The sequence below is a fragment of the Coenobita brevimanus genome, chromosome 104 (genome assembly GCF_032717465.1).
Source record: "Coenobita brevimanus isolate Jiangsu-jjx chromosome 104, ASM3271746v2, whole genome shotgun sequence".
Taxonomy (NCBI): Eukaryota; Metazoa; Arthropoda; class Malacostraca; order Decapoda; family Coenobitidae; genus Coenobita; species Coenobita brevimanus.
The window spans coordinates 39649156-39673901 of record NC_137057.1 but is presented as its reverse complement, the minus strand read 5'-3'; the positions used below and the strand labels follow the sequence as shown (position 1 = coordinate 39673901).

Below are 24746 nucleotides of genomic sequence, written 5' to 3'. Positions count from 1 at the left end.
AGCACCAAGAACAAAGCAGTGTTCCCTTGAAGAACTACTATTAAGGGTTATGTTGGAAAGGGAATTATATATATATATATATATATATATATATATATATATATATATATATATATATATATATATATATATATATATATATATATATATATATATATATATATATATATGTATATATATATATATATATATTACCGTTCCTTAGAGATCTAGTAGAAATGAATTCATATGATACTTTTTATCAGTTAAAATGCCTTTATTCAGAACTGGGTAAAAAATAATTATGATCTGTGTATTAATCAGATAATAAAAACAATGTAAGATGCTGCTTTAGATTAATTCACATAAACACTCGTGCGCGCAGCACACACACACACACACACACACACACACACACACACACACACACACACACACAGAATGGAGATTGGTCCTGGTTCAGGTTCACGTTTGTTCAGGTCGGTTCAACGGGTTCCATGTTATCCAAGAATAACAAGAACTCCACCAAGCAAGCATGAGATGAATTCGAGGAGCTGTGGAGAGAGAGAGAGAGAGAGAGAGAGAGAGAGAGAGAGAGAGAGAGAGTTATAGGGGTTATGGATCTTTTTTTCAGGATGGACAGATAAGTTATATGACTTACAGATCTTTTTCATGTGAGAGGGAGAGATAGAGATAGATAGATAGATAGATAGATAGATAGATAGATAGAGAGAGAGAGAGAGAGAGAGAGAGAGAGAGAGACAGACAGACAGACAGACAGACAGACAGACAGAGACAGAGACAGACAGAGAGAGAGAGAGACAGACAGACAGACAGACAGACAGAGACAGAGAGAGAAAGACAGAAAGAGAAAGAGAGAAGTCACAGGAGTTATACATGTATTTTTCACTTTAGATATAAGTTCTAGAGGTCATGGATTATTTTCTTTTTCGGTTTAGAACAACCACGGCGTAACACTTAAAGAAAAAATTCTACAAGAGTGATAATGATCGTTAAAGTATGTTTCGTATCTTAATACATAATTATGTTTTTACTATAAAATAAAAAGTATTAGATAATAACTCCCTCTCTCTCTCTCTCTCTCTCTCTCTCTCTCTCTCTCTCTCTCTCTCCCCATCAATTTTTCTATATCTATCTGTCGTACTCACAAAGCCAAGCTTCGACAGCAGACACAGGAGGACCGCCACGATGCTTTCAAGGCCGAAGATTACTAGCAAGATATCCAAGATCACCTCAGCTGGTGTGCCGACTGTGGTAGAGGAAGGAGAGAGGGTCGATTAGGTCAAGTGATTATAGAACCTGCCTGATGTTTGAAGGGACGCAGGGCAGAGCAGGACAGGGCAGGGTAATGAAGAGGAATGGAGGGCAGGGTAATGAAGAGGAATGCAGGGCAGGGTAATGAAGAGGAATGCAGGGCAGGGTAATGTAGAGGAAGGCAGGGAAGGGCAGCATAATTTAGGGGAAGGCAGGAAAGGGCAAGGCAGGTGAGCAGTGTGGGGGAATGTTGGAGGGGGATTTGACTGAGAGAGAATAAATCTTTCTCACTCTAGTTCTTTAGGGATCATTGTAATATCTTTGTCATCGACACCGTTGTTGTCTTGTCATTATCTGAACTCTATATCCCACAAATATAAACAAATTAGCCAGTAGATTTAAAAGATTTACCACAACACATATAAAAACATATCAGCAGGAAGATTCAAAAGATTTCCCACACCATAAAAAAAACAGATTTGCCTGAAAATTAAACAGATTCGCCACACTGAACTACTTGGTGAATCCAGTTTGCCAGAATAAGCTGAAAAAAGTCTTCATATTAAATGGAAGAAGTTTATCGAATACAAGAAAAGCCGAGGTGATAACATCTAACAAACATATGGAGTAGAACTCTATGAAAGCTTGATCGCTCAAGTGTAGGAGGAAATATAGTACTGTAGGAATATAAAAGTGGCCAAAGCACCAGATAGAACTATGGGACCTCAAGCAAGTCGTAGGATAGGAGAGGAGGCATAATAGGGCAATGTGAAGCATGGGGAAGTAGGAAAGCAAAGTGACCCTGACGGTCCTGTATTGATGCATGCATCGATCTTTGAATACTAGGGACCAAAAAAGGGTGCAAGTGCTTTGATGAAGTGCTGCAGGTCTGTATGTGAAGATAGATGACTTAGCAGAGTGAAAGAGGACATTGAAAGAGTTTGAAGGACCAGGGACGTGTTAAAGTAGACGTAGTGCAATGGAATGTGCAGATCAGGCTATATTATGATGTAGCCAGTAGAGAGAAGGTGTGGTGGGAGATTGACGACAGTATACAGATTATAAGTGGAGTTAATGAGGGAAATGATGAGATTTAGACGCAGGAGAAAGGATAGTGTTGAATTATATTTTTAACTAGAGGTGTGACCGAGTGAGAGAAGTGTGTATGGTATAAAGCAAAGTGGAATGAAATGGCTTAGGAGAGAACAACTCCACCAGTAACCTGTGAGGGCAAGAAATGAAACAGCTGGAGTAAATCGTGAATTTGACTTGGATGAGAATGTAGTAATTTTAAGATAGCTTTACGTAGACCATTAAATATAAGACAGCTGAGAAACAGAATGAGAGTGACTGAGGTTGCTTTCTCCTGCTTTCCGGCACCACCAACCTGGAATGAGTAACATGTGGTGAGAATAGAATAAAGTCATAGTACTGCCACCAAAATAATATAAACCAGAGTAAAACAGAATCACATAAAATGAATGTATGGTATTGGCGCCAGAGTAAAAAAAAAAAAAAGAGTCAGAGAAAAACAGACTCGCATAACATAAACCTAGAGAATGACAGCCACAGTAAAATAGAATCACAAGGCATTACATCAGGGTATTAGTGCCAGTGTAAAACAAAATCACACAACAGAAAGCTAAGGTATGGGATCTAGAGTAATGACATAACATAAAGAATGGGTATGAGAGCCAGATTAAAATAATCACATATCAAATAGCTGTGGTATGAGAGATAGGGTAAAACAGAGTATGAAAATCAACGTAACACAGAGTGACTATATCAAAATGAGCGTAAAACAGGAACAATATGAAAATCAGCGAAAGACAGAGTGACAGTGTGAAAATCAGCTTAAAGCAATGACAATATGAAAATCAGAGTAAGAGAGGTTGCATTGTGAAAATCAGTGTAAAACGAGTGACTATGAAAATCAACCTAAAATCGAGTGACATTACGGGTAATGTTAGCAAGAAGGTCCAAGTTCACTTCCAGTTTCAGCTCTGCGACGCAGTCTGTCAAAGTTCCGATTAGTGTGTCTAGCAGGACTTGGGTGAGATCTCCGCAGAGTATGTCAAGTTCCAGGATGCAGCCTAACACGTTGAGCTGGCACCCGGGTAACAGAATCGGCCCCTGACATAGTACTCCGACTGTAGAAGGTTGGGAGAATATGGTTTTTAGAGGCAGGGAGAAAAGAGGGACGCAGAGAAAGCGTATGAAAGAGGGAGGAGGAAAGAGGGAGACAGCGGAGGAAACAGGACGGACGGGGAAAAAGGGAGAGGATTGGGTAGACAGTTGGAGGTAGTGAATGCTCTACATCGCACATTGCACTGGCTGTGGAGGGTTACGGAGAGTTTTAGTAGAGGGGGAGGTGAAGGAGGAGGCAGAGGAAGAACAGAAAAGACTGAGATAAACGGTAAAGAACGGGGAGGCAGAGAGAGAGGAAGAAAGGTTCTTCCTCATATGCTACTTTGGCTGTGTGAATGGTTTAGACTTTAGAGCATAGGAATATAAATCTAAGTGTATTATGTAATGCAAGTTTTGGTGGATTCGACCCATCCATTACTAGTAAAATAATGCAAATAAAGTAACTTCTATAAACTACGTTTGTGACAGTAGGAGAAAGAACGTGAGTTAGAACGTCTCCGAAACTGTCTTTCACCAATCTCCATAAGTTGGTATTGAATAAATGAGTGAGTGAGATGGAGCATCCTTTGGAGTATGAGTGAACCTGCATGGGGTGCAGCGAGTGCGGGCGTCTGTAATGGAGTCAGTTAAGACTGAGGGAGTGAGAGTATAAAGTATAAAAGGTCGTTCAGCTGCGTTAGGTTCAGCGCTTCTGTGAATGATATGTGTAAGTGAATCAATTAGTATAATAACTACTTCTGAAGGGATGTAGGAGTGTGTGTGTGTGTGTGTGTGTGTGTGTGTGTGTGTGTATGTGTGTGTGTGTGTGTGTGTGTGTGTGTGTGTGTGTGTGTTATATCTGATACCATCTGTTACCAGCGGGTGTACGAATGCATGTGTGAGTGAGTATGCATGTTAAAAGGAGAGACAGCGTATGAGAGTGACATCCAGACGGCAACCAGAACACAGCCACTAACAAATCCTGGGAATAACAGCTTCAATGAATACGTGAACCCACTGCAGGGCAGTAAACTCTGTGCCAGACTTCCTCCGGCCAGAAGGCCATCTGCATGGTGTTGGTGGTGGTGGTGGTGGTGGTGCCTGAAGGGGAGAGGGAGAGAGTGAGTGTGATAGTGGGGAAGGTAGATGAAGGGAGGGAGCGTGGAGAGTGAGTGGGAAATTAATGAATGCAAATAAGGGGAGGAAAAGTTAAGGATGTGTGAGGAGTGAGATGGGAAGTGGTAAGTGGAGGGAGAGTGGGCGATGAATGAGGAGTGTGTGTGTGGGAGTGGAGAAGGAATGTAGAAGGAGGGAAAATGGGGGATGAGTGAAGAATGTCTTTGAGAGTCGGGAAGGGATGTAAAGGGGGGACGAATTGGCTTGAGTGGGGAATGAGTGTGGAAGTGGTAAAGCAGGTAAGGGGACGGAGTGTGAGAGATGAGTCAGCAATGAGTGGGGGAGTGGTAAGGCAGGTATGGGAAGGGAGCGTGAGGGATGAGTGGGGAGTAAGTGTGGGAATGGAGACGGAAACTGAGGGAAGCGTGAGCGAGGAGAGGAGAATTAGTAAAGTTCGTGCTTATATTCCTTTTAACCTTAATTTGGCCCAGATTTACGTGTTTTTGCAGCTTATTTCACGCACCTCAGTCGTAGGGTAACACAAAGCCTAGGCGTTACATCCTTTCTTTGACTATCGTTATATTCTAGTTTTAACCCCGTATTGCAAATCAGAATTCACGATGGAGAGATGACAATTTTAGGCCAAGTTAGACAAAAATAATGCCAAGAGAAACAAGGATCGAAAAACTGTCTGTATATTTTCTAATTTCTTTTATCATGGTATTTCCCTGTTAAAAGATACTGAGCGAAAAAAAAAAGAAAAAGAAAAAGAAAAAGAGGTTTATACAAGAAATGAAATCTGCTTAGCTTCAGTCCATCAGGTGAATTTTTCTGAATATTACCAAGAGGGAATAAGGTAATAAAACTATGGCTATAGATCTTGAGTGAGTGATTATTAAAGTGTCATCGAGATTTTATGCCCGACATGTGCACAATAGTAGTAACTTATTTTGCTCTAAGATGTAAAAAGTTGTCGGTTTTCTGTAAGTTATAAAGGATTTTAGCCAATTCTGTAGCAGAGTTTTTCCCATTAGTAAAGAAAATCAGATGGTTTTACGGCGTACTTAATAACAAAGACTTAATAGTTGGAAAGGGTAACCAGTTTTAAAAGATATTTTTACATTGTTTCACTACAAGAAGTGCCCAGAGGTGAAAAAATGTTAAGTGGTATCACATATAAAATGGGTTGTATCTGAATTAACTTTATGAATGAGGTTACCTGATTCTTTTCTGTGGAAGGGAAGGTGAGTGAAATGAAATGGAGAGGTGTGGATTCCGTCTTTGATAGGAAGGTAAGACCGAGGAGAATGTAAGGGGAGATGGATGGGGAAATGTACAGAAGTAACGGTGGGGACAATTGGGGCGGTGGAGGGAAGAAGAAAGGATAGAGGAGGAAAGAGGGGACGGAGAAGGGAGGGAGCGAGTTAAGGGGGTGCGGTGAGAAAGAGAGAGAGAGAGACAATGAGGGTGGGAAATTGGGAGCAGAGCATGCAAGGACCTTGAAAGAGGAAGGAAGATAATTAGGGACAGTGAGAAGAGACTGGGATGGAGGAAAGGAGGAAAGACGGTGATAGAGAGGAGGGGAAGATGGGTAGTGGAAGGAGAGAGAGAGAGAGAGAGAGAGAGAGAGACAGACAGACAGACAGAGACAGAGACAGAGACGGAGAGAGAGAGAGAGAGAGAGAGAGAGAGAGAGAGACAGACAGACAGACAGACAGACAGATAGATAAAGACAGAGACAGACAGACAGACAGACAGATAGATAAAGACAGAGACAGACAGGCAGACATACATACAGACAGAGAGACAGAGGTACCTCTTTGCCAGGCGATCTGCTGTTACCAGATAAGATTTACTTTGTTCCGAGACTATTTTATCTTAGTACCAAAAAAACTTGGAGAACAGAATTTAAACACACACACACACACACACACACACACACACACACACACACACACACACACACACACACACACACACAGAAGGTTTAGGAAACTAAATGATAGGACCTAATAGTCTTATAAAGGATTTTTGTTTGTTTTGTTAGAGGCATCTGCAGACGATTTTATATATCTTAGGAGAGACATGGATTAGATCTTGCATTCATTTACCTCATTACTGCCAGATTTTCCAGCTAAAGTATAAGAATAAAGACGATTCTGATGAAAAACGTAATAACGTACCTGGTCTCACCTAATCCGTCAATCAGTACTTCTACCATAATATTTTCGTTATTTATTCTACTCCTGTAAGTGTGACTGGAGTGTGAGTTCTCTGTATGTAATAAGGTAATAGATGCAGTTAATTACAATAGTATAATTACACAGGTGACAGGTGGTTTCACTTTGACTGTTGCTTATCATATGTTTTTACTCAAATATTTCTGAAGAAATTGTTTACTTCTTATGTGGCATGCAGTTTTTTCTTCATGTGGTACGTTTTAAACTACTGGCCATGTATAACTATGAGGAGTTACTGTTTAATGTGTAAAGAGGGAAGGACGTAAAGATGACTTTTTGATACTTAATGAATAGGAGAGAGACTCCGTGAAGGAACAGTACCCTGAGGAACACCACACCTGAGTGCTTTAGAAGATTTGTGACACTCGACTATAGTTGTCGTCGTTGTTGTTATTATTATTATTATTATTATTGTTGTTATTATTATTATTATTATTATTATTATTATTTTGTGTTGTTATTTTATTGTTTTTGTCATTATTATTATTATTATTATTATTATTATTATTATTATGATTATGATTATGTTTATTTTGTTTATTTTATTATTGTAAAATGTGATTATTACAACTCTTACTATTATTAATATGATGATGATGATAATGATCATGATGATGATGATCATGATGATAGTCATGACGATAGTGATGATTATGTTATCTTGTTTTATTATTGTTGTTATTATTATTTTTCCATCCATCCATCATCCAATCCTATGTTGCCCCATGAGAAGCGTAAGAGCCCGGGGCTAGAGAAGTTGGTCCTGACATAATATTATTATTAGTATGATGATGGTGATGATTACTTGCTGTTTTTTTATTTTATTATTATTATTATTATTATTATTATTATTAATTACATATAGTCAGAGTTTTCCGATCAATATCAACTCCACGAACCTGTTACCTTCACTCACTCCTCCTCCTCCTCCTCCCACACGAATGAACTCGCTCTTATCACTTAGGTTTTCATCTAAATCCCACTTTGTCTCAGATATACTCTTCAACTAATAATTCCCGACATATTAGCACATCTGACACCGCCAATTACTCCTGCAATTGGCTGAATGGTAAGATACGGTTGGTAAATTTAGGAACGTATTTCTTAAGGTAATGAAGGTAATAAGCATCTGCTGGCGTGGCGTGACGCATTTGCCTACGGTATGTGTGTGGAAGGAAGAACACATGTTTAAGTACACGGAGCAGAAGCCTGCAAGCTGGTGTTTAGTGCAGCCACACTTGTTTGAAAAAGGTGATCGACAAGACGAAGCGACGCACCGGGTTACAGGCGCTGCAGTATCTGAGTCTTAACGTTGGACGGACCCCTGAGCCTCGTTTCCTCTTGTCGGTCACATGTTTGGAGCAAGTGTGGGCGCCCACTTAGGGACGGTTAGATACACATTAAACACCATTAAAGCATTCGGCCGCGCGCACACACACACACACACACACACACACACACACCAGCAGCCTAAGTCAGTCCACTCCGGGGCGACAACCTCTCAAAATTTTCCATCCCGTCCTACAGTTTAGCTATTTGTCTGGTCCATCGATTACCAGGAAATTTTCCCATTTCATATCTCCATTTTGCTCCTCGTCTGGCTCTCACAGATCTCGGGCCTGCCTCTCCGTTGCCCTGGTTGTCCGTCTGTTGTCTGCTCTGCCTGTTTATATTACGTACTTTTTTCCCTTAACCAGGAAACTCCCTTTTCATATCTAAATGTTTTCTTAAACATTCCTTGGTTAAAATTTTTTAATATAGTCAACTGTCGCGTAGCTACGAAACAGTGCAATTTTTTCATTTGGCTGGCCTGCATCTATAACAGATTTAATTCATATTTTCTCTCTCTTTTATTTTTATTTTTTGCTTAAACAATATCGTAGAAAGTCTGCATATTCCGTTCAGTGGAAAGGCACCTGTATGGCTAATAAGATCCATGGTTCGATCGTCTTCACCTTCCGCTTTATCCATATTCATTCCTCGTAGGACCCTGTTTACTTCAATTGTATACCTGGGAATTACTGTGTACATTATTTCCCTCTCCTGAACTGGCCCTTCAGTCACAGTGTTACTGTTGTGAAGTTTGAAAAAAAAAAATATTCATATCACCTTTGATTCATATATTTGTTTTCTTCCAGTAGCATCTTTCAAAGGAGCCATCTGCTTTCTTCCAATGCCAAGCCTTCACTTCTTTCTTTTTGAATTTCACAATTCCTTGAAGTTTTTTCAACCCTGCTCATGTACTTTTGGACACCTTCGTTTTTCTTTTGTTGGTATTTTTTGGTACAGATGCTGTCGTGTGAGCTCTTGTTCGTTCTATGACGTTCTCACTCTTATACAAATTCCTCTGTACTATCAGAAATTTTGCTGTTGCTCTTTAGAAGTTTCCTTCCTGCTACTTGTACAGGTGTTCGGTACCTGTTTTTATAAAGTGTTCATTCCTTTGTTCTTTGTCGTGGTCTACTTCATGCATCAACTGCGAATATTTACTCTGAGCTAACAAACTACTTCTCTCACCGCTACAGGATATGACCGTTCACATCGGATTAAGCCTCCTCTCTTGTGAGATCCGGTACCACGTAACCCCTCTTTCTTCTTGTTTACGTCTTACATGTGCCCTGTTCAGTGCAGTTATATTCTTCACTGTACCAGCGTGTGTTGTGCCAGTGAAGGTGTACTCTAAGTCATTCTTCGTTTCACTATATGGTTCATTCCAGATCCACTTCCTACACTGTTTGTACTGAAGGAAGGCGTTAATCACCTTATTTTTCATTAACAGAACATCTGAAATATTCTGATAACCCAAGTCCTTTTTCTTACCTGCCTTAAGTTTTATGTCTGCCATCACGAACGTAAGCCAGTTCTTATTCCTTTCAGGGTTTCCTTTTCACCTTGATAAAATTGTTCTCTCCCTTCGATCTTATAAGCAGACTTTGAAACATAGTTGGATAATATTTTTCCATTTTTAAAATTTATGTTATTAGGCCTCCTGTTGTTTCATTTACTTTATACTAGAGTCTGTTTCATTACTTCCATTTAAGTTATTATTGATAAAAAATCATTAGCCATGTTGCATCTTTTCATGTTTTCCTTTGTATTGCAAGACAAAATTATCAGACAGTTCTACAATTGCCTCACCACGTGTTGTGACCTCACTAAGACCTGTGATATCTTTGTTTACATCACTCGCATCCCTGATAAGGAGAACAAACTTGGCTTCACAAGCAAGAATGAGGACGTTTCAAGTCCCATGATTTAGTTTCCAAAGGCGGCTATATTGTGAAACATAGACATCCTTCGTACCCCTTTCTCCAGAGTAGGTTTGATCCCGTTATGGCCAATTTCTCCATTGCTGTTAGGAACTGTGGCCCATGATTTGATAGAACTAGTTCTATTTCTTTAGGTGTGACCTGGTTGCTCACGGGGCCAAGTCGGCCACTTACTGCGAGGTAAGATTTTTCTAGTGATGTCTAACAAGGAACCTGTCTAGTATGGCTGCACCAGACTAGTATAGCTCCGCTGATGACTGAGATGCACAAGCTTCCTCGCCACGGCAAGCTTGTTTTCCTTTGAAGAAGTCCCTCTAATTATTACATAAAAAATCTGAATAGGTTGATTTTTTAGTATTGTTTGGACTGCTGTACAATTCTTTTTTTTTTTTTTTTTTTTGCCTTAGATGTGTGAAAAAAAAAAAAGTTATTACCATAATTTAAAAGTATTTTCAAAACTACAAGGTCTTTTATTAGAGTGGTCACGAAAAGTGTACAAGATGTATAAAGGAATTTATTCATGTTTTTTCATAGAGCTATAAATTGAAACTACATACTAATCCAATGATGTGCGTGGTGTAGTGTGAGAAAGGAGAGAAAGGAGCGAGGGAGAGCATGGAGAAAATGGAGAGGGATGGTGAAAAGGAGAGGTGTCAAGAATACATTTGAGAAAAAAGAGGGACTCTGGAATGAAGGTGGAGATGGGAGATGGGGGAGATGAGGGGAGGAGGAAAGAGAATGACGGGAAGGAAAGGGAGTAGATAGAGGAATAAATTAAAGACAGATGAAGAATAATGGAATGAATTTGTGGAGGAGAGAGGATGGAGATAAAGGGAGAGCAGATGTGAGAGTTACGATTGAGGTGAGATATAGAGAAGGAAGAGTAGAAGATGGAAAACAGGAAAAGGCTGATTGGAAGGTAGAGACGGGATACGAAGAGGAGAGTAAGAAGAGAGGGGATGCATGTGATGTTGCGGATTTTGGTAGTGTGAGTAGTAAACCCATTCAGTACGATGACGTGGTTATTGTCCATTCTTGCATTACTAGACAACTAAATAGTTTTCAAAAGTAATGGAATGCATGGAGTGCTCTACACTGCTATATTAGCTATGGTGTGATATGGTGATTATGATATGTTGTGGTGATTTGGTGATCCTGGCTACACACACACACACACACACACACACACACACACACACACACACACACACACACACACACACACACACACACACATACAACACACACACACACACACACACACACACACACACACACACACACACACACACACACACACGCACACACACACGCACACACACACACATATACAGCACACACACACACACACACACACACACACACACACACACACACACACACATATACAGCGCACACACACACACACACACACACACACACACACACACACACAAGAGGTACTGGTTCTGGTTCTGTCAGGTTTAGTCTGTTCAGTGGGTTCGATATGTTCAAAAGGATCCAGTCTTCATGCAGTTGATGGTGTCCATCTGTGGACGAGAGAGAAAGTGAGATGACAAATGTTTTGTGTTGGATTGGGTGGGTGGTTAGATGTGTGTGACTGAGAGAGTGAGGAGAAAGTGAGAACCAAGAAAACAGGAGCAGGAGAGCAGGAGAGGCATGAGACTTCGGGAAGGTAGGAGAGAGAGAAGGGGGAGGAAGAAGGAAGTAGGAGAGGAAAGGGGAGAGAAATGGGAGGAAGGGAGGGAAGAAAGGAAGAGTGAGAGAAAAGGAGAGAAGGGAAAGCTAGGGAGGCAGTGGAAAAAAGGGGAGAAGAGGAAGGGAAGGAAGTAAGTATGAGAGGGATTAAGAAGGTGGAGACAGGTAAGTCCCACACAGGTGTTATAGCACCAATGAGCTTACGTTGTGAGCACCTGAACACGCCCACCCCCCTCCTCTCTCTCTCTCTCTATCTCTGTCTCTGTCTGTCTGTCTGTCTGTCTGTCTGTCTCTCTCTCTCTCTCTCTCTCTCTCTCTATCTCTCACACCCATCCACCCACCTACCCACCCACAGACACACACACACTCACACACACACACACACACACAAACACACACACACACACACACACACACACACACACACACACACACACACACACACACACACACACACACACACACACACGCACACACCTATAATAATAGCTAATTACTTCGTCTTGTGAACAGCATCTGTAGTAAGGATGAATTAATTCTGTAAATGCTGTTTAAATTATTTCTGAAATAGATAATGATATAATAACTGGTAATCCGATATTAATATTGAAGTATGAAAGTCAGTTCTAACTTGTTTATTGTGACGAAAACTTTGATAATAATAATGATGATGATTAAAATAATAATAATAATAATAATAATAATAATAATGACAATGATAATAATGAACAGGTCACTACAAAAAGACCTTGAACATTTAAACTACATTTGCCCACCAGTGACAGAAAAATAAGAGTAATCAAAGAAGGAAGCGTAAATAAAGTTTGTTAAAAAGCAGAAAATAAAAGTGGTTGTTGCCATGAAAACCACGAATTGCGACCAGAAAATTATAATAGATGTTGCAAAAGAGGACTGTCTGAGGGTGTATCAGTGCTGACGTTAACATACGGGTGTGATGCTGTGCTATAGAATATGTACGAGAAGGCGTAAGTAGTGGAAATGTTACTAATGAATATGGCAACAGGGTATTTGGATGGAGGGTCTGGTTACATAGAGAATAGACATGAATTGGCTGATGACAGGGATATTTATGAGTGAAATTTGGAGTTAAATGAAGAACTGCGAATCCAAGAAGATGGCTGTATACAATAAATCCATAAATGTAAAAGCTGCATAGAAACGTTGATGGAACAAAAGTTATCACCTCTTTAGTCCAGTGACCATTTTTGCTTTGTGTTCTTGCGACGACCAGGCGATTTCATTCAACTCAGTTGATATTTATTAGTGAAGGAATTAATGATGAATATATATTAAATGCGGTTCATGGGAGTAATATATATATATATATATATATATATATATATATATATATATATATATATATATACAGTATATGTATATATGTTCATTATCAACACCTCTCAAGTTAAAATCTTCCACAGGAATATCCAATAATGCTTAACAAACCACAGCTTAGTCCTTCATTGTCTCTTAATATCCTTGGGTTTTCTTTCTCTACGAATCATGGAAAGATTATACTATCACTCGTGCAAAATCTCCTTCCAAGAGATTAAGTGCATTAAGCCGACTCCGTGTTTTTGTTACATTAGACGACTGTTGACTTTGTATAGGGGTCTTATTCGCCCGTGTGTGTTGTACATGTAGCATGTTTCTGATCTTTTTTTTTTTTTTTTTTTTCAGTGCGAGGAAGAAGGAACCAAAGGGGGCGAGCCCGCAATTATTGTTCCTTCCAGAAAACAAAATACAAGAGAGAGCCAAATTCAAGATCCGATCATTTCGAAATGCCTGGACAAACTGCGTTTGAAAGACTGGAGATCATAGGAAGCAGGAAATAGAGAAAGAGGGAGACAGTTCCAGAGTTGACCTGTTGCATAAATGAATCTCTGGGAGTAACGGTTAGCTCATGCATTGGAGAGTTGGACAGAAAAAGGATGTTTGCTATTAGACGGGTGCAACGCGCCCGTCGAAGAGGTGGAGGAGTACATGCAGACAGTTCAGCGGAGCAGTGACCATTAAAGTAGCGATAGAGAAGATATAAAGATGTAACAGTGCGATGAAGAGACAGTGGTTGAAGGGAGTCAGTAAGAGGAGGAGAGTTAATGAAACAAAAAGCCTTTGACTCCACCCTATTGAGAAGAGCTGTATGTGGGGAGCCTCCCCACGCATGAGAGTTGTACTCCACATAGGGGTGGATAAAACCCCCGTATAGAGTCAACAATTGAGCAGGGGCAAAGAAGGAACGGAGTCGGCTTAGCACACCTAATCTCTTAGAAGCAGATTCTACAAGAGATGTAATATGATCTTTCCAAGCTCAGTCCCAAGTAAATGAAACCCCAAGCATGTTCAAGGATGATGCAAGATTAAGCTGAATATTATTAAACACTAGTGGGTATACCTGTGGAAGATTTTGTTGGGTTGATAGGTGTAAAAGCTGAGTCTTTGATGCATTAAAAACAACCAAATTATTCTTTCCCCAGTCAGAGATACGAGTCAAGTCAGACATTAGGTGTGCCATAGCCTCATCCCTTGTTTGCTGAAGAAACTGCTGAGATGGACGTTGAGGGAACCAAATGGAAAGGTGAAGGGTGGAGTCATCAGCGTATGAGTGGATAGGGTTAGATGTACAGCTTAGACGGGCATTGATGAAAAAAGGAAGCGAGTTGGTAATAGGACAGAGCCCTGAGGAACACCACTATTGATAGATCTAGGAGAGGAACGATGGCCGTCTACAGCAGCGCCTATAGAACGACCAGAAAGGAAGCTTGAGATGAAGGCATAGATAGAAAGAAAGAAACCGTAAGAGGGCAGTTTGGAAATTAAAGATTTATCGCAGAGTCGATCGAATGCCTTTGAGATGTCAAGTGCAGTGGCAAAGCTTTCGCCAAAGTCCCGAAAGGAGGATGACCAGGAGTTTGAAGGGTAGGTGAGAAGATTGCCAGTGGACGGTCTCTGACGGAACCCATACTGACGATCAGAAAGAATGTTGTGATAGGAAAGATGCTTTAAAATTTTTCTATTAGGAATTGACTCGAAAACTTTTGAGATACAGGATGTTAAAGCAATTGGACGATAGTTAGAGGGTTGGGAATGGTCACCCTTCTTTGGGACTGCCTGAATGAGAGCAAACTTCCAGCAAGAAGGAAAGGTACAAGTTGATAGACAAAGGCAAAAGAGTTTGCCTATTCAGGGTGTAAGCACAGAGGCATAGTTCTTGAGAAAAACAGGAGGGACTCCATCAGGCCCAAATACCTTATTAGTACTGAGGCCTGTGATGGCAGAAAATACATCAGCTGAAGAAATTTTAATTTCAACCATGAGGAAGTCAGAGGATGGAAGTGACGGAGGAACAGTACCGGAATCGTCTAAGGTAGAACTGGAGGAGAAAGTCTGAGTGAAGAGATCTGCTTTATCGGTAAAAGAAATAACTGCAGAGCCATCAGAGTAGAAAAAAGGAGGGAAGGATGATGAGGTATAGTTGTTAGAAAGATTTTTGGCAAGGTGCCAGAAGTTGCGGGAAGAATTCGAGTTGGAGAGTTGAGAGCATTTAGTATAGATGAAATTGTTTTTAGCAGAATGAAGAAAAGACTTAGCACGATTCTAAGCAGAAATGTATAAAAGATGTGATTCAGGGGTGGGTTGTCTCCCGTATCTTTCATAGGCCCTTCCCTTGTTGCGGACAGCATTAGAACAAGCATGATTAAACCAAGGCTTTCGTGCAGCAGTCACAGGATATGAGAAAGGAATGTATGCTTGCATGCCTGAAGGAATAACCTCCGTAATGAGCAAGGCACACTCAGATGGCTCCCGCTCATGGAAGCAATAATCATTCCAGGGAAAATCAAAGAAGTACTGCCTGAGTGCCTCCCATTCTGCAGCTCTAAAGTGCCACAGACGACGTTTCTTTGGAGGGTCCATAGGTGGTACAGGAGCGATAGGACAAGTTAAGGTGATAAGGTTGTGATCGGAGGAGCCCAACGGAGGGAAAAGAATAACAGTGTAAGCTGAAAGATTAGTTGTAATGAAGGGGTCAAGTAGTATCCCAATAAACAGTTCTTGTAAACAGGGTGGAGTCAAAGGCTTATCGTCTCTTTACATCCTCTCTCACTGACTCACTTCAACCTATCCCTCTTCTCTGCAGTGTTGTGTCTTTATCTCTGCACCATCGCTGTTTTGGTGTTTTCTGAAAATTCTACTTGCACCCCTCGTCCATTTTGGCAGGCGCGCACAACATTTCTGGCAGCACACTCTCACCCATTCTCGGTCCAGAGTTCTAAGCAAGAGTTAACCAATACTCTTAGTTATTCATGTATGCAGCAGATCAGCTCCGGAACTACTTTCTTCAGCTTGTATTTTCCTTTGTGACCCCAGTCACATCCCAGAATAAGTGGATCTTCAATTTTGGAATGTTATGTTTTTTTTTCCGTGTTAAGAACTCTTATGTTTTTACTCTTTGGTTGTTTTTTCCATGTATGAAAAATTATAGTTTTCGAATGCATGTATCTCCTACTTTCGTCTGATCCATTGTAAAGAAGGGTTGTTTTTTTTCTTATTCCACGGCATTGTAAAGAAGGGTTCTTTTTTTCTTGTTCCACGGGACATCTATCGTTTTTTTTCCATGTCTCTCCGAACACTTCTACTTTTGCTGTACAGTGATTTCGTTCGCCTCAGTGTGGTAAACCCGCAGCAGCCGACACTGATGATATTATATGTGGCCGGGTAGTGTCGTTATTGTTACTTGCTGCGGACTCACGATACTGACTTTCAAAGCCAATAGAGAGAAAAACAGGAGAGACGACCGGACTCTTCATAAGAAACTGCTCACCCCAAGGTTTCGTTGGCAAAGGCGCCTAGATTGTAAAACTTCGTATATTCTTGACAATTCTTGCTCTGGATCAGCGCTGACTACGCCAAAGTCATCTGCTGCATTGCTGCTGAAGATTAAGGACCGTGGTTAGACGGAACTCGTCTTTGTGGTTTAGAAAAAGGCTGGTGCTGGTAAGGGAAGCCTTCATGTGGTGGCATCGATATAGCCGGGCAACTTCGCTAACTGGTTATGCGAACGTTTCTCAACTCCTTCCCTATCCAGTGAAAAGAACCTGGTTGACAGCAAGATAGTGAACTACTAGAAAAATATTTGAGTTGGTGCCTCGTATGTCCAATTCAGGCACTTAGTGTCAGGGGAACACTTTTCATGTGATCTCTAGTAAAGAAACTTCCCAGTATGCTTGCACCTGATTAGTATAGTTCCTTTGATGACTGAAATACACAGGCTTCAGCACCAAGACAAAGCAGTGTTCCCTTGAAAAAGTACCATTAAGAGTTATGTTGAAAAGGGAATTATTTATATTTATACATTACTGTTCCTCATAGTTCTAGTGCAAATGAATTTATGTGATATTTTTTATCCCTTAAATTACCATTATTCAGAACTGGGTAAAAAATATATATGATCTGTATGTTAGGTAATAAAAACAATGTAAGATGCTGCTTTGGATTTATTCACTTACACACTCGTGCGCGCGCGAACACACTGACATAGGCACATGCACACAGAATGGAGATTGGTCCTGGTTCCGGTTCACGTTGGTTCAAGTCGGTTCAGCGGGTTCCACATTAGCCAAGAATTCCAAAAACTAGTCTAAGCAAGCAGAAGATGAAGTCGGTGAGCTGTGGGGGAGAGAGAGGGAGAGAGTGACTTATAGGAGTTATGGATCTTTCTTTCAGGATAAAGAGATAGAGATAGATAGATAGATAGATAGATAGAGAGAGAGAGAGGTTACTGATCTTTTTTTGATGTTAGAGAGAGAGAAGTTATAGTTCTTTTTGGATCTTTTTTTCAGGTTAGAGAGATATAAGATATTGGGGTTATGGATAATTTTTTCATGTTAGAGAGGGAGGGAGAGAGAGAGAGAGAGGGAAGAGAGAGAGAGAGGGAAGTTACAGGCGTTATGCATTTTTTTTTTTTTTTTTTTTTCCAGTGAGAGATAAGTTATTGAGTTTATGGATTTTTTTTTTCAGTTTAGAACAACTACGATGTAACACAAAGTAAAATTTCAACAAGAGAGTGATAATGATCGTGAAAATAAGCTTCGTATGTTAATACATATTTTTGTTACTGTAAAATAAAGAAATATCAGATAATTCTCTCTCTCTCTCTCTCTCTCTCCATCATTTTTTCTATATCTATCTGTCGTACTCACAAAGCCTAGTATCTTCAGCTTCGACAGCAGACACGCGATGACCTCCGGGAGGGTTTCAAGGCCGAAGATTTCTACCAAGACATCCAAGTTCACCTCAGGTGATGTGTCGACTGTGGTAGAGGAAGGGGAGAGGGTCGATTAGGTCAAGTGATTAGAGAAGCTGCCTGATGTTTGAAAGGACATAGGCAATCCAGGACAGCGCAGGGTAATGAAGAGGAATGCAAGGCAGGGTAATGATGAGGAAGGTATGGAAGAGAAGCATAATTAAGAAGAAGGCAGGGCAGGGCAAGCCAGGTGAGCCGTTTGGAGTAATGTTGGATGGGGATGCGACTGAGAGAATAAATCTTTCTCACTCAAGTTCTTTAGGAATCAAAGTAATTTCTTCGTCGTCGACAGCATTATCGCCTTATACTTATCTGAACTCTACATCTCAGAAATAAAAACAAATCAACCAGAAGATTAAAAATATTTACCGCACCGCAAATAAAAACAAATTTGCCTGTAGATTAAACATTTTCGCCACACCGAACTACTTGATGAATCCAGTTTGGTTGAACAACTGAAAATAAGTCTTCATATTAATGGGAAGATGTTTAGCGAATACAAGAAAAGCCGAGGTGATGACAGTTAACAAGTGGATGGAGAAGAATGCTATGAAGCTTGATCACGAAAGAATAGGAGGAAATATTATAGTGTTTTAGGAATTTAACAGTGATCAAAGCACAAGATAGAGCTAAGGGACCTGAAGTAAGTCGTAGGTTAGAAGAAGAGGCATATTAAGGCACTGTGAAGCATGGGGAAGTAGGAAAGCAAAGTGACCCTGACGGTCTTGTAATGATGCAAGCAGCGATCGATCTTTGAATACTAGTGACCGAGAAAGGGTGGAAATGCTGGTGATGAAGTGTTCCAGGTCTGTATGTGGAATTAGATGACATAGCAGAGTGAAAGAGGACATTGAAAGAGCTTGAAAGACCAGGAACGTGTTAAAGTAGATATACTGCAATGGAATTGGCAGATCAGGCTACCTTATGATATAGCCAGTAGAGAGAAGGTGTGGTGGGAGACTGATGACAGTACAAAGATTAGAAGTGGAGTTAATGAGAGAAACGATGAGATCTAGACGAAGGAGGAAGCTTAGTGATGAAAAAGAATTTTGAATAGAGGTGTGACCATCCAGGAGTGTGAGAAGCGTGTTTGGTATAAAGTAAATTGAAATAAAGTGGCTCAGGGGAAAACGACTCTGCCAGTCTTCTGTCAGAGCAAGAACTGAAGCATCTGGGGTAAATCGTGAATAAGAGGAGGATGAGTGTGAAGTAATTTTAAGATTGCTTTACGTAGACCATTAAATAATGCAGCTGAGAAACAGAATGAGAGTGACTGAGGATGCTTTCTCTTGCTTTCCGGCACCACCAACCTGAAATAAGTAACATGTAGTGAGAATAGAATCAAATCATAGTACTGGCACCAAAATAATATAAACCAGAGTAAAACAGAATCACATAAAACAAAGGTACTGAATTGGCGCCAACGTAAAACAAAATTGCTTAAATCGACGATATGGGCATGAGAGCCAGATTAAAATAATGCCATAACATAAAGCTATGGTATGAGAGACAGGATAAAACAGAGTAAGAAAATCAACGTAACACAGAGTGACTATATCAAAATGAGCGAAAACATGAACAATATGAAAATCAGCGTAAGACAGAGTGACAGTGTGAAAATCAGCTTAAAACAATGACAATATGAAAATCAGCTTAAAACAGTGACAATATGAAAATCAACTTGAAATGAGTAACATTATGCAAATCAGGATGAAAGAGTGACATTGTGAAAATCAGTGAAAAACGTATAACAGTATGAAAATCAGCGTAAGGGAGAGTGACATTACCGGTAATGTTAGCGAGAAGGTCCAAGTTCACCCCAAGTTCCAACTCTGCGACGCACTCTGTCAAAATTTCCTTGATCGTTGTCAGCAGGGCTTCGGTGAGGCCTCCGCAGAGTATGTCAAGTTCCAGGACGCAGCCCAACAAGTTGATCTCGCACGCGGGTAACAGAAGCGGCCCCTGACATGTTACGTCGACTGTAGAGGGTTCGGAGAATGGGGTTATTAGAGGCGGGGAGAAAAGAGGGAGGCAGGGAAGGCATCTGAAAAAGGGAAGAGAGAAGAGGGAGACAGGGGAGGAAACAGGAAGGACGGGGAAAAAGGGAGAGGAGTTGGTAGGCAGTTGGAGGTAGTGAATGCTCTCCTTCACATATGGCTTTGGCTGTGGAGGGTTACGGAGAGTGTCAGTAGAGTTGCAGGTGTAGGAGGAGGCAAAGGCAGAACGGAAAAGACTGAGATAAACTGAAAAGAACGGGGAGGAAGAGAGAGAGGAAGAAAGGCTTATTCTAATATGCTGCTTTGGCTATGTGAATTTTTAAAACTTTAGAGAATAGGAATATAAATCGAAGTGTATTATCTGATCGAAGTTTTGGTAGATTCGACCCATTCATTAGTAGTAAAAATAATGCAAATAAAGCAACTTCTTTATAGTAAGCCTGTGACAGTAGGAGAAAGAACCTGAGTAAGAAAGTCCTGGAGACTTCTTTCACCAATCTCCATAAGTGGGTATTGAGTAAATGAGTGAGTGAGATGGAGCATCCATTGAGTATGAGTGAACCTGCATGGGATGAAGCGAGTGCGAGTGTCTGTGGGAGTTAGTTAAGTCTGTGGGAGTGAGAGTATATAGTAGAAACGTTCTTTCAGCTGCGTTAGGTTTATTGTCTGTTTGAATATGTGTAAGTGAATCAGTAAATGCAACAAATACTGCTGAATGGATGTGTGTGTGTGTGTGTGTGTGTGTGTGTGTGTGTGTGTGTGTGTGTGTGTGTGTGTGTGTGTGTGTGTGTGTGTGTGTGTGTGTGTGTGTGTGTGTTTAATATGTGATACCTTCTCATACCAGGGAGTATGCTAATGAATGTGAGACTGAATATGCACGTTAGAAGGAGAACCAGCAAATGAGAGTAACATTCAGACGACAACCAAAACACAGCCACTAACCAAGCGGAGGAACAACAACGTCAATGAAGACGTTGGACCCGCTGCAGGGCAGAAGCTGTGCCAGACTTCCTCCGGCCAGAAGACCCATGACGAAGAGGCTGAGAAGGGCCATCCGCATGGTGGTGGTTGTGGTGGTGGTGGTGGTGGTGGTGGTGCCTGTGGGGGAGAGGGAGAGAGTGACTGTGGGAGTGGGGTAGGTAGGTGAAGGGAGGTAGCGTGGAGAGTGAGTGGGAAATTATTGAAAGCAAATAAGGGGAGGGAGAGTGAAGGATGTCAGAAGTGAGGTGGGAAGTGGAATGTGGGGGGAGAGTGGGCGATGAGTGGGGAGTGTGTGTGTGTGTGTGGGTGTGAGGAAGGAATGTAAAGGGAGGTAAAATGGGGGATGAGTAAGGAATGTGTCTGAGAGTAGGGAAGGAATGTAAACGAGGGAGGGCAAGAGCGGGGCATGAGTGAGGAATAAGTGTGGAATTGGCAAGGCAGGTAATTGGACGGAGAGTGAAGGATAAGTGGACGGCGAAAGGGGAAATGGTAAGACAGGTATGGGAAGGGAGGTGAGGGATGAGTGGGCAGTGATTGGGGGAGTGGTAAGGCAGGTATTGGAAGGGAGGTGAGGGATGAGTGGGCAGTGAGTGGGGGAGTGGTAAGGCAGGTATGGGAAGGGAGGTGAGGGATGAGTGGGCAGTGAGTGTTGGAATGGAGACGGAAACTGAGGGAAGCGTGAGCGAGGAGTGAAGAATTGGTAAAGTTACCTGCTTATATTCCTTGTAACCTTAATTTGTCCCAGATTTACATCTTTTTGCAGCTTATTTCATGCAGTTCAGTGGTAGGATAGGACAAAGCTTCGTCGTTACATCATTTCTTTGACTATCTTCCTATTCTAGTGTTAACCCGTTATTGCAAATCAGAATTAACGATGGAGAGATGACAATTTTAGGCCAAATTAGAGATATTAATGCCAAGAGAACCAAGGATCAAACAACTTCCGGTATAATATTTTAATTCCTTCGATAATGCTATTTCCCTGGAAAAAGATAGTCAGAAAAAAAAAAAGGCAGTTTATAGAAGAAATGAAATCCTCTTAGCTTTAGTTCATCAGGTTAATTTTTCTATCTATTACTAAGAGGAAATATGGTAATAAAATTATGGCTATAGATGCTGACTGAGTTACTGGCAAAGTCTCACCGAGATTTTATGCTGCATATGTACAGAATAATAGTAACTTATTTTGCTCTACGATGTGAAAGCTGTCGGTTTTCTCTGAGTTAATCAAGGATTTTAGCCAATTCTGTAGCAGAGTTTATCCCATAAGTAAAGAATATCAGATGGTTTTACCGCGTATTTAAAAGAAAAGACTTAGTAGTAGTGAAAGGGTAACCAGTCGTTAAAGAGATTTTTACATTCTTTCACCACAAGAAGTGCCAGAGGTGAAGAAATGTTAAGAGGTAGCACGTATAAAATGGGTTGTATCTGAATTAACTTTATGAATGAGGTTACCTGATTCTTCGCTGTGGAAGAGAAGGTGAGTGGAGTGAAGAGGAGAGGTATGGATTCCGTCTTTTATAGGGAGATGAGACCGAGGAGAATGTAAGGGGAGATGGAAGGGGGAATGTGCAGAAGTAAAGGTGAGGTAGTGGGGGGAGGATGGGGGGAAGAAGGAAAGAGAGAAGAGGAAAGTGGGGGCGGAGAAGGGAGGGAGTGAGTTAAGGGGGTGCGGTGAGAGAAAGGAGGAGGGAGGTTAAGGGGGAGTATAGCATGCAAGGACCTTGAGAGAGGAAGGGAGATAATTAGGGAAAGTGAAAAGAGGCGGAATGGAGGGAAGGAGGAAAGACGGTGATAGACTGGAGGGGAAGGTGGGTATTGGAGAGAGAGAGAGAGAGAGAGAGAGAGAGAGAGAGAGAGAGAGAGAGAGAGGGGGGAGAGAGAGAGAGAAAGAGATAAGGTTGATGAAACTGCATGGTAGGACATAATAGTCTCAGAAAGATATTTTTCTTGTTTTCTTAGAGGTATCTCCAGACGATTATATATACCTTAGGGGATACATGGATTACATCTTGCATTCATTAACCTCTGTACTGGCAGATTTCCCAGCTAAAGTAGAAAAATAAAGACCGTTATGAGGAAAAATGTAATAAAATACCTCGTCTCACCTAATCCATCGTTCAGTACTTCCACCATAATATTTTCACCATTCATTGTACGCCTTTAAGTGTGATAGGAGTGTGAGTTCACAGTATGTGAACAGAATCGTATAATCACAACGGCGACAGGTGGTTTCATTACACAGGTGACAGATGGTTCCACTTTGACTGTTGCTTATCGTGTTTTTATTTTTTATTTTTTGCGAATATTTCTAGCTAAATTGTTTTCCTTGTATTTGGCACAAAGTTTTATCTTCATGTTGTACTGATTAAAATACTGGCCATGTACAACTATGTGGGATTACTGTAAATATGTTTATAGGTTTATTGTTTCAAAATGTAAAGAGGGAAGGATGTAATGATGACTTTTTGATACATAATGAATAGGAGAGAGACTCCGTGAAGGAACAGTACCCTGAGGAACACCACACATGAGTGCTTTAGAAGATTTGTGACACTCAACCACAGTTGTCCTGTTATTATTATTATTATTATTATTAGTAGTAGTAGTAGTAGTAGTAGTAGTAGTAGTAGTAGTAGTAGTAATAGTAGTAGTGGTAGTAGTAGTAGTAGTAGTAGTAGTAATAGTAGTAGTGGTAGTAGTAGTAGTAGTAGTAGTAGTAGTAGTAGTAGTAGTAGTAGTAGTATCATAATAATAATAACAATAATAATAATAATAATAATTATTATTATTATTATTATTATTATTAGTATTAGTATTAGTATTAGTATTATTGTTAGTATAATAATAATAATAATAATAATAATAATTATTATTATTATTATTATTATTATTATTATTATTATTATTTCTACTACCACTACTACTACTATGATACAGTGGTGGTGATGATGGCGTGCATTATTATTTGTTGTTGTAATTGTTATTGTTATTATTATTATTATTATTATTATTATTATTATTATTATTATTACTATTATTATTATTATTTAATACTTATAGTCAGAGTCTTCCGATCAGTAGCAACTCCACCAACCTTTCACCTTCATTCGCTCCTCCTCCTCCTCCCACACACATGAACTCGCTCTTATCACGCTCTTATCACTTAGTTTTTCATCTATACCTCATTTTTTCTAAGATAAACTCTTCTTACTAATAATTCCCGACATATTAACACATCTGACACTGCCAGTTACTCCTGTAATTGGCTGAATGGTAAGATACGGCTGGTGAATTTAGGAACGTATGTCTTAAGGTAATGAAGGTAATAAGCATCTGCTGGCGTTGAGTTAATCATTTGCCTACGGTATGGGTGTGGAAGAAAGAACAACTGTTTAAGAATACGGAGCAGAAGCCTGCAAGCTGGTGTTAGGTGCGGCCATACCTGTTGGAAACATGTGATCGACAAGACGAAGCGACGCACCGGGTTAGAGCCGCTGCAGTATCTGAGTCTTAACGTTGGACGGACCCCTGAGCCTCGTTTCCTCTTGTCGGTCACATGTTTGGAGCAAGTGTGGCCGCCCACTTAGATACGATTAGATACACATTAGACACCATTAAAGCCTTCGGCCGCCCGCGCACACACACACACACACACACACACACACTCACACACTCACACACACACACACACACACACACACACACACACACACACACACACACAATAAACATTCAT

The 24746-nt window shown here is 40.6% G+C and overlaps 1 protein-coding gene across 1 annotated transcript; it reads right to left on the bottom strand.

Annotated features, from left to right (window-relative positions):
• Nucleotides 1–479: 479 nt before the first annotated feature.
• On the bottom strand, nucleotides 480–23161 carry LOC145416084 (uncharacterized). Its single transcript, XM_080285176.1, has 5 exons — nucleotides 23116–23161; nucleotides 20969–21124; nucleotides 19817–20008; nucleotides 1149–1249; nucleotides 480–533 (listed from the first exon to the last, which is right to left on the bottom strand). The coding sequence occupies exons 1-5, from the start codon at nucleotides 23159–23161 to the stop codon at nucleotides 480–482; spliced, it is 549 nt and encodes a 182-aa protein (XP_080141302.1).
• Nucleotides 23162–24746: the final 1585 nt, after the last annotated feature.